The sequence below is a fragment of the Mastomys coucha genome, unplaced genomic scaffold, assembly GCF_008632895.1.
Source record: "Mastomys coucha isolate ucsf_1 unplaced genomic scaffold, UCSF_Mcou_1 pScaffold23, whole genome shotgun sequence".
Taxonomy (NCBI): domain Eukaryota; kingdom Metazoa; phylum Chordata; class Mammalia; order Rodentia; family Muridae; genus Mastomys; species Mastomys coucha.
The window spans coordinates 21,458,424-21,469,616 of record NW_022196906.1 but is presented as its reverse complement, the minus strand read 5'-3'; the positions used below and the strand labels follow the sequence as shown (position 1 = coordinate 21,469,616).

The 11,193-nt window shown below is 42.8% G+C and overlaps 1 protein-coding gene across 1 annotated transcript; it reads right to left on the bottom strand.

Moving 5' to 3' along the window:
• Positions 1 to 1,306: 1,306 nt before the first annotated feature.
• Spata19 (spermatogenesis associated 19) lies at positions 1,307 to 6,409 on the bottom strand. Its single transcript, XM_031344011.1, has 7 exons — positions 6,230 to 6,409; positions 6,005 to 6,061; positions 5,320 to 5,412; positions 5,091 to 5,182; positions 2,627 to 2,704; positions 2,124 to 2,207; positions 1,307 to 1,489 (listed from the first exon to the last, which is right to left on the bottom strand). The coding sequence occupies exons 1-6, from the start codon at positions 6,305 to 6,307 to the stop codon at positions 2,141 to 2,143; spliced, it is 465 nt and encodes a 154-aa protein (XP_031199871.1). The 5' UTR covers positions 6,308 to 6,409; the 3' UTR covers positions 1,307 to 1,489; positions 2,124 to 2,140.
• Positions 6,410 to 11,193: the final 4,784 nt, after the last annotated feature.

The following is an 11,193-nucleotide window of genomic DNA, read 5'->3' as shown; positions in this document are numbered from 1 at the left end:
ATATTTTTCCTCTCATTTCTCAATTCTAGATTTTATATAGATACATGAAATCATGTATGCACATTTAATATAAAAATGGAAGTAAAGCTGTCTAAAAGAATGAAGGGGACTCATGAAAGTGAGAAGGGAGAGAACGGGAGGGATAATGCATCCGAACACCTCATAACACGTATGGAAATGGCCTTATGAAACTCGGCACTTTATACAGTGAATACAAAACACCTTTAAAGAAAGCTGGTGAAAAAAGACAGGGAAAACTCTGTAAAGAGCAAAGATCAGAACTCCATGCAGAAACCACACAGTTGAGAGTGGAGTGAGCTATTCAAATGCTAAAAGGATGAAACTGACAACAGCATTCAGTAGCCTGTACAGCCATTCCTCTAAAGTGAAAAATAAAGACTTCTTCACACTCAAAAATGGAAGAAAATCTTCACTAGTAAACCTTCCCAGCAGAAAAATATTTAAAGTTCTTCCGAGAGAAAAGAAAGGATACAGGTCAGAATGAAAGCTACATATAATGGAAAAGCAATAGGTGGGTGTAAAGTACAGAAATCCTCAGCAATCCCTCGGGAAATCCACCCCACCCCACCGAACCCCTGCAGTCTACTGCACAGCAGCATCCCTTCAAATGAGCTGGGATCTACTGCACTAACGGCAACACAAAGCAGGCAGATATGTTCTCCCCAGAACCAGGTCTGCAAGGCAACCAGCACTGGATGGACGGACGGATGGATGGATGGATGGATGGATGCATGGATGGATGCATGGATGGACGGGTGGATGGATGGTGGATGGATGGGATGGGATGGATGGACAGATGAATGGGTAGATGGATGGATGGATACAGATGGGTGGATGGATGGATGGATGGATGGATAGATGGAGGAATGGATGGAGGGATGGATGGAGGGATGGAGGGATGGATGGGTGGATGAACAGCTGGATGGATGGGATGGATGGATGAATAGATGGATGGATGGATGGATGGATGGATGGATGGATGGATGGATGGACAGACGAATGGGTGGATAGATGGGTGGATGGATACAGATGGATGGATGGATGGATGGATGGATGGACAGATGAATGGGTGGATGGATGGGTAGATAGATACAGATGGATAGATGGACAGATGGATGGATGGATGGATGGATGGATGGATGGATGGATGGATGGATAGATGGGTGGATGGACAAATGGATGGATGGGATGGGATGGATGGACAGATGAATGGGTGGATGGATGGATGGATGGATGGATGGATGGGACAGGGAGGGAGAGATGGCATCTACACCAACAACAGGGATGGTTGGTAAATAAGATGTCTCTTTATTAACACTTCAGTAAGAAGTTTCCAGCATTGTCATGGTGGTAGGCAAGGGCTCAGCATTTAGAGTCTCTCTGCTCAAGTCTGGTCACCCTTCAGATCAAAACATGAGGTGGACACTCTTTGGACACAGGCTGTTCATCGATTCCGGAGTCCTTCAACCTGGAAATCAGAGATATGTTCAGTGTTTCCTCATGGAAATGCGCAGCCAGTTGAAGTTAATACCTGCTCTCTGTCTTCACTTACCCTCCACTTTCTGTGTAATGGCTGGCTGGATCAATGAGAACCCTTGACAAAGCATGCCCTGTGCAGAATCTGGCATACAGTCAGCACTTAATAAATACTAGCCCTGTATCTTCTTGGCATTTTTAAGCATGTGGCCTCCAGCTATGTGACAATCATTCCTTTCATGTGCACCCTAACATCAGCTACCAGGGTATCTCACTTGGATAGCATCCAGTGACTGCTTCAGGTATGCTCCATCTATTGGGATGGTTCTACCTCTAGACTTCCTCTTCCAGGAACCATAGCAATATCCAGTTATAGACTTGTATAAAGCACAGCAGAGGCTGTGTGGCCAAAAGTCCTGTTTTGGTGTCAGGTTCACAGTCTATACGTCCTCCTGCTGAGACCCTGTGTCTCCAAGCAGACTTAGAACAGCAACCACCATTTTCCCCACCCCCTACTGGCCCAGAGTGCAGGCCTGTCCCTCACTCAGGAAAAGGTGAAGCTCACCATGCTAGGTCTCTCCCTTCTACCACCAAGGCTACAATGCCCTGTCCATTCAGGCTCTTACCTATGGATCTCCTCACTTTAGCATTCTGAGCAAGAAGTTTGGAAGCTTGGATCATTGTACGAGTCACACCTGAGATGAGATACACTGCAGAGGACCGAAGGAAGGTTGCTGTCAAAGCCTGTCTAGATCTCAAACCCAAACCACAGCCCAAGGCACAGGCTGGCTGGGAAGCCCAGGCACAAGCCATCACTGTGTGTAAACTTCAGAACTGAAGCCCTGGAAGAAGGCCTCAGCCTGGAGCTATAACCCAGAAGGTAGACTCCAGAGAACGAAATAACCCTATTAAAAAATGGGGTATAGAGCTAAACAAAGAATTTTTAACTGAGGAGCCTTGTGCAGGTAGGTACTGGGTGAAGTTGATAAGTACACCATAATGTAAATCAGGAAGGACCGAGGTCCTTGGAACTATGTGTCCCCGTATGATGCTGGATCCAACAGATGATGTCATCTCCACCCACCTGTACCCAGGTGGATGTACAAAGCCACTCCACACCAGAACTTACCTTCGTCTCACTTGATCTATCCGTTCCTGCATGACATCATCCATCACTTCACTTGGCACTTGGAAGATACGGGTGTGGCTGGAAAACACCATTGAGACATGGATTCTGAGCTGCTTCTTACAACAACTAAGTCTGGTGAGGCTACTGGATCTGGAACTGTATGCACAGGAATGCCAGATGCATGGGCCTGAGATCCCATGTTTCAACTAACACAGTACCTCTGAGGCACCCACCCACTGTATGCAGACAGTAAGTGGTTCCTAGGAGATACAGGGAAAGATAAGCTGGCGCCCCCAGCAAGGCGGCAGAACTGTGTAACTTCTCCCTTCCAAACTGCTCTCTGCTTTAGTATATAGTCTTAGGATTAGTAACAGGACACAAGTCCTTCCGTCTAGCACTGATTGCCTTCTTTCTCTGTGCCAAAATCCCTTCCCTTCTCCAGTGGTCTTCCTGTCTTTTCTCCTGCCATTTCTCATGCATCCCTTCCAAAGTCCTGCAGTGCCCACCAAATACTCCCTACTTCGAAGGGCTATGAGAAATAAACTCATTGGTACCTTGTTACATTTGAACCAGAAATTCCACCTGCTCTAACCCTCTGCCCCCTAAGAGAGGGGAAATATGATTGTGATCATTGCTCCTACCAGGAGAAACCAGTTGGAGCCTGTACAACAGTGGTTCTCAACCTGTGGGTCAGGACCTTTTGGGGGTTGCATATCAATATTCTGCATATCAGGTACTTACATTATGATTCATGACAGTAGCGAAATCGCAGTTATAAATAATTTTACAGTTGGAGGTCACCATAACATGAGGAACTGTATTAAAGGATTACACCATTAGGAAGGTTGAGAACCACTATCATAAAAGGAGCTAAAGCAGACAAGGCCTATTGTCTCCAGCCTAGGAAAAGGGACCCCTCAGAAAACAGGGGCCCAGCTCTGGGCCCTGGAAGCATGTAGGATATAAACTGTGCCTAGGATATAGGCTTACCTTTTTCTCTACACTTTGTCATTTCTCTGACAATAGCACCCCATTAAGGAGCCAGTCTGAACAAACAGCCCCCTGGGAACCTTCCTGAGACACTCTGGCACAGTGCCTAATAAAGCTGCAGCCCTCCATACAGGGTTCCCTAACACTAACTTCCATATACCCTACTCATCCGCTTAACTTTATCTCCATGATCTATGGGGCTGGGGCTCTTTTGTTTTCTCCAGACCAGCTAGCAAGTACAGGGAGATGCATGCACACCTAATCAAAGAATGAACAGCCAGTATAAGCATGCTAGGTCGACCGCCAGCTTACCCGAACTAAGAAGAAAACACCAGAACCAGTGCACTGTGGGAAAGAACAGATTGTTCATTTCCAATCTCCATTGAAAATTCAGAGTAGAAAAAATTATACATAGATAAAAAGACTGATGTTTCTTGCCTGCCTCAAAATTTTTAAACTACCTGCATAGCCAAGGCTAAAACAAGACTGGAAGATGAGGTTAGTACTGTCTAAACCATGGAGAGTAATGGTTATAACTCCAGAGTCCATCAGCATGGAGCAAGGAAAAACTGGAAATACAACCAACAATGTCTAGGAGCCTTAACTTCTTCTCTGGGTAGCTCTGAAATCTCCCCATTGCTTATCCCTTCCTAGAAGAGTCAGTGCATATTTGAATAGTCTACAATGGCACATGAATACTCAAATCCTGAAGCAAAACTAAGCTTTCTGAGAAGAGCAGCTTCCTCCAGGGAAGAGCAAAGCAGACAAGACCATAGGAGCACAGAGAGGGAAAGAGGAAAGCACAAGCGCTTAGTCACACAGGGACTAGTTCAAGGACAGATGTGATGATCTGGACCAAAGGCATCATGATGAATTCAGAACACACACACACACACACACACACACACACACACACACTCACCCACACAAATAGGATGCTTCTGCAGGAGGAATGGGGTGGCTTCAGGCCTGCCTCCCTCCACCTGGAGTCTTAGCATCTTCAGGACTATGAGAAGCTGTGAGAACGGGCTACACCAAGGTGGCAGGAAGGTGACACACTTTGTCACAGAATTCTTGCCTCTGGTGCTGGAGGCTTCCACACTGCAAAGTCGCAGATGAGGACTCCAGCTTTTGCATTTTAAGAGCTTATTTTCTTTTAGTTCTTTAAAGTGCTGCCACTTCTGAACAATTCAAGTGCAAAAATAACGGGAATCTGAGACACATTCAGAAGCATTTAGGAAATGGAAAGCAAGCCTAGTTCCCCAACTGCTGAAGTCACTTAAAAATGTACGAAATGTAAGCTTTCAAGATAGCAAGAATATTCTCCTAAGTCCCCAAGGCATGACTGAGGAATTTCTTCACCAAAGGAGGTTGCAAGTCTAGAGCAAAGTAGCTATGTGTTTGATCTAGCCAGGGATCCTGGAGAGGGGCAGGTGCCTTCTGGGTAAGACTCCCCTGCTCCCAGGCACCGTACCTCCATCTTATAAACTGGATCCTTGTTCTTTCCTCCAGGACTTCTTGACTCGGGTCTGCTAACATATCAGACTTTGAGAGATGGTGTTTCACCTAGAAATCCAGAGAAACACATGTGGTTACTAACCAATGTGGGTACATGTGGCCAGGATGTGCCAGTTGCCCAGGATCCATCACACCAAGGACCATCAGCCTTGATGGTTCCCCCACTTTCCCACAAACTCCATTACCAAATCTCTGGTTACATGTATGTCATGTCCATGGGTGGGAGAGTCATTGATGGACATCTTCTCCTTTATGCTCCGAGAAGCCTCTTCTTCCGTCTGTAAGGTGAATAAATTCCCTCTTGAAGTACCTGGCTCCATCTGATCACTCCCAAGTGCCTCCTCTCCTCCTCCTTCCCCTTTGCTCCTCCCATTACAGCATACAGACACACACACACACACACAAAACCATACACACACACACTTACAGCCACACATAAACACACACAAACATACTCACACAAACACATACATACACACACATACACACACTCAAACATACATACACACCTCACTCCATTACTAAAGCTTCTGTGAAAAGCTCCCCCATTGCTATTCTCCTTGGAATCTCTGGGAAGCTCCAATAAGCCCTTGGGCCCTATCCCAAGGTACTCCCGGGACCACCTTGAGCAGAATTCCCTCCTCTAGAAGTCTGATAAGTCAATGAGTCAATGCCAGCACTTCTTTTAACCAGCCCAAAACCCCACATCCTCTCAGACTTTAGAATGAATTAAACTCCACTCTAGGCAGGGAATTTGGGGGAAAAAATGAGTTTCTCAGTTGTATAGAGAGTGAAGACATGATTCCTGGCTCCTATTTATCCCTGCAGTCTAGAACTTTGGGTAATGAGTCATAGAAGAATTTTACTCACTTTGTTCAACCAGTGCTGCACAACGGATACAGCCTCGGTTTCTTCAACTTCAATGTCCTGGAACAAATTGGTAAGATGATGACCTCAGAAACCCCAGAAAGCAGCTCCCACCCTCACCACTAAGACCAATGTGACATGTCATGAGATGTCTCTGAAGCACAGCAGGACCGCAGAGGGGAGAAGATAGGCTGGCCACAGTTCCATATGCCCGCTGCCACCACTCACCGAGTTCACCCTTGGTGGGAAGGGTAGCCCTACAGTTTTCCGGGCAAAGATGTACATAATCCATGTTGTAATGATCATCTTCAGACCTACAGAGGGCCTCCTTGGCTCCCTCCTTCCATTGAAGCTGTCTGAGAACTTCTATGAAATAGCAAGGTTACTGAAGGGAGGCTCTCCCTGATTGGTTGGCAAGTGATGATGTGACAATGACCTCCTTCAACTTCCAGGGTCAGAGTGCAGAGGGAAAAGAGGGGTTTCAAAATGTCTTCCTTATGATGGCTCAGAAGAGGAAGGGCATAGAAGATGAATGATATACAAAAGGAATTACCAAGATAATAGGCAGAAAGTCTTGGGGTCACTTACTGTCTTAAGCAATGCTAAATAAAATTTCTAAAAATGGAAAAAAAACATTACAAATCAAAAGAAGAAATTATGGCTAACACAGCTGACCGGTTAAACAACCATTTCAGCCAGCATCGTGCTTATTACTCTTCTCAAGTGTGGGAGGAAACAAAATTGATCCACCCAAAACTGCCTAGAGAAAGAAACAATAGGGATATTTTCATTTTTGTCTGTTCTGACTACTCAGATGACTCGATCACTGAAAAGTACCCCAGGGGATGAGGAACTGTCTCAGTCAGTAAGGACTTGCTTTACAACACTGAGGACTGGAGTTTAATACCCAGACTCATAAAGTGTGTGCATGAGTGTTTGTGTGTGTGCCAGTGTGTTGGTGTGTCTGTGTGTATGTGTCTTTGTGTATGTATGTGTGTGTGCACATGCATGAGTGCATGTGTGTATGTGTGTTTGTGTGTATATGTTTGTGTGTATGTGTGTTTGTGTGTGTGCATGTGTGTATGTGTTTATGTGCATGTGTGTGTGCATGTGTGTGAGAGTTTATGTGTGTGTGTTGGTGTGTCTGTGCATGTCTTTGTGTGTGTGTATGTGTGTGTGCGTGCATGTGTGCATATGTGTACGTGTGTTTGTGTGTGTATGTGTATTTTTGTATGTGTGTGTTTTTGTGTGTGCATGTGTTGTGTCAGTGTGTCTCTGTGTGTTTGTGTGTGTGCATGTGTGTATGTGTGCCTGTATGTGTTTATATGCATGTGTGTGCTTGTGCATGAGTTTGTGTGTATGTTGTATGTTTATGTGTATGTATGTGTATATATAAATGAAGCTGTGTTCCATGATGTACTCAAAGATGATGGCAGCTTCCACAGTGTGGATCCGCCCATCTCAGGATGGCTACCAATGCAAAGGTAATGAACACAGCAGGAAGCCAGGCAGCCATTACTGGGCAGAAAAGCTACTCCCTAAGACCTTAGACCAATACTAATCATGTGACTGTAGCCTAAAACAGCAGATAGGGCAGGGCTGGTGAAACAGTTCAGAATTTAAGAGTGCTTGCTGCTGAACTCCAATTCAGCTCCCAGCACCTACATCAGCCACTCACAACCACTTGTAACTCCAGCTCCAGGAGACCCAACACTGAGAGTCCTGAAGGGCGTCTGTGCTAGCTGATTTTATGTCAGCCTGACATAAGTGAATGTCATCTAGAAGGAAAGAACCTGAACTCAGAAAATGTTCCCATCAGATTGGCCTGTGGGCAAGCCTGTAGGGTAGTTTGAGTGATGGTTAATCTGGGGAAGCCTAGCTTACTATAGATGGTGCCAACCCTGGGTTGCTATAAAAAAAAGAAAAGAAGAAGAAGAAGGCTGGGTGAGCCATGGGGAACACACCAGTAAACAGCACTCCACGTTAGTTCCTGCCTGAGTCTGAGTCCTGCCCTGCAGGATCCCTCATTTCCTTCATTGATGGCCTGTGATTGGAATTAAAAGCTGAAATAACCCTCTCCTCCATAAGTTGCTTTTGGTCATCATGTTTTATAACAGCAATAGGAATCCTAAATAAGGATGCATCTGCATTCATGTTTACATACCCCCACACACACACACACATACACACACACACACACACACACACACACACACACACACAAACTTAAAATGATAAAAATCATCTATCATTTAAAACATTAGGTGGAGTGGTTTGCCTGGACTGGCCCCACTAATGTACCATAACAATTATATGATCATGCTTTTTGAAATAACCGTAATAACTGTAAAACATCAATATAACTCAAAACCCACGCATACATGAAAAGATGCATTCAGAGAGGTTCTCTCCTCCTCCATTATCCCCTCAGCACCCTTGAACTCACTTCAAAAGTAACTTTCCAATGGATTCTAAGATATATAGCCTATGTTTATGCTGTCAGAATCAAGCAGATAAACAAATCGATCTTTGCTTTTTTATCATTATACTAAACACCCATTTAGCAAATTCCACAGATATATGTGTAAAAAAAAAAAAAAAAAGGCACATGCCTCTAAAGCCAGTTGCCCATGAAGACACTCAGAAGGTGTCTAATACCCCAGCTGAGATCCAGCCAGGCCTCCTCCCTCTGGTGCCACAGGGAGGATCTCAGCCTCACTCATCTCCTTCCCAACTCTGTAGCTGTTTCTATCAAACATACCATAGGAATGAATGCACACTGTGTGGGACCTGACTTGGGTTTCCACACTGCAGCATACGCCATAGATTCTTCCCTTTACTGTGGAGTGTTAGTCATATGAATACACACATTTTGTCTGTAACTCTCACTAAGTTGACAAGCAGATAATCTCCAATTTGGGGTTGATACTAATAAAACTACAAAGGATATTAGGGAATGTTAGCAATAAATAAATAAATAAATAAATAAATAAATAAACATGCTTCCTTTTTCTTGGATAAAGTTCTACAGGCAAATTGTTAATCTTGTTTTTAATTTTTAATTTTTTTCCCTTGCATTGCTGGAAATGGAATGTGGAGCCTGGCATATGCTGGGTAAGTGTTCTACCACTGAGCTGCATCCCTGGTCCTTTGGCTTAAGAGATCATTGAGACATAATTCACTTTACAAGAAGTCAGCCATTTAACATGTATAACTAAATGGTTTTTACTGTGTTCACAGAGCTGTGTACCTGTTACTCCAGTCCATTTTTACCAAATTTTGCCACCTCCAAAAAAGAAACTCTGCCTTTACCAGTAAAACCATTCTTCTCACACACTTGGCACTAGTCCCAGGCAACCATTAATCTACTTTCTGTCCCTACAGTTTTGCTTATTCTGGGAATTTCACATGGATTGGATAACACCATACCTGTTCTTGGTGATTGTAACTTAACATGATGGTTTTGAGGATCATTCATCTCCTCCACAAACATATATAGTAACATACATCACTAATTCACTTTTTACCACAGAGAAGCAGTCCCCTTTCTATGTGTGCCATGTTTGGTTTGTCCATTTATTAACTGATAGACACTGGGGTGGTTTCTGTGGGTTACTATGAAAGATGTTACTGTGAATATTTGTATACACTGCTTTGTTAAATCAGTTTTCAATTCTCTGGGGCTTGTAATTCTCCACAGAATTGTTAGGTCATATGGTAACTGTATGTTTAACATTTGTGAAACACTTGTTAGAAATATTTTCTAAATGCCTGCATCATCCTACCTTCCCATGTTCAATACATGATGGTTCTGATTCTTCCACATTCTTTGCCAGGGTTGTTATTATCCATCATTCTGATATCAGACATCCTAATGAGGATGAAATAGTATCTCATTATGGTTTAGATTTGTATCTCCCAAATGATTAATGACACTAACCATCTTTTCCAGCGCCTCCTAGCCTCGTGTGTATCTTTGTTGGAGATTTTTCTCAAATGCTTGGTCATTTTATAATTGGATTATCTTTTTATTTGAAAGATGTAAGAGTTTCTTACACAGCCCTCATACAAGTATCAGATAAATGATTAGCAAATATTTTCTTCCTGCGAGCCATCTTTCCCCTTCTTTGTTGGTCACATTTGAAGCAGAAATATTTGATCAAGTTCAACTCATGGATTCTCACCTCTGTTGGTGAGCAATGAAATCATTGCTTCGATCATGAAGATTTACTCCTATTTTCTTTCAGAAAGGGAGGGGTTGTTACAGATCCTGTGTTTTTTGTTTGTGATCTATTTAGAGTTCATTTTTGTACAAAGTGTCCAAATTCATTTTTTGTGCATGTGGATACACGATTGTCTTCCACTATTTAATGCAATGAAGATCCTTCCTATACTGAACAATTTTGGCAACTTCCTGAGAAATCAATTATCCCTAAATTTAAATTTTTAGTCTATACTGTTACTTGACCTGATTGTCTGCCCTTATTTCAGTGCCATGTTTTCTTAATTATTATTGTTTTTAAGCAGTTTTGTCAAATGCCATTACACATTTTTCAAGCCTCTTTTAACTTATTTTTAGACCAGCATTGTCTTGATATCAAAGCAAAAGACAACAAAAAGAAAGAAACCTAGAGACCAAAAGCCTTTCAGAATATTAACAGAAAAATCCTTTGTAAAAAAGTCATATATGGTAGTACATACCTGTAATGCTAACACTTAGGATGTAAAAGCAGGATGATCATGAGTTCAAGATAGCTTGAGCTATATAGCAAGACACAGTCTCAAAAAATGAAATCCTTAAGGAAGGATAGCAAATTGAGCAACATGTTTAAAAGATTACATACCATTACTAGGTGGGGTAAATTTTCTTATGAATTTTGTGATTAGCCTCGTATTTCTACAGAAACAAACCCCTACTGGCATGTAATCACTGGTTTCATTGAATCTGATCGCCAATTTGGAGACATTGTCATATCAATAATATTAATTCTTCAATCCATAAAAGGGAAGGTCATTCTTGTTTAGATCTTAATTTCTTTTAACAAAGTTCTGTGGGGTTTCATGCATAAATTTTGCACTGCTTTATTATTAAGCATTCTTTTTTAAAATACTATCTTAAACAGACTCTTTTTTTTTTCGATATTTTCTTTATTTACATGTAAATTTCTCCATTCCCAGTTTCCCCTCCAAAA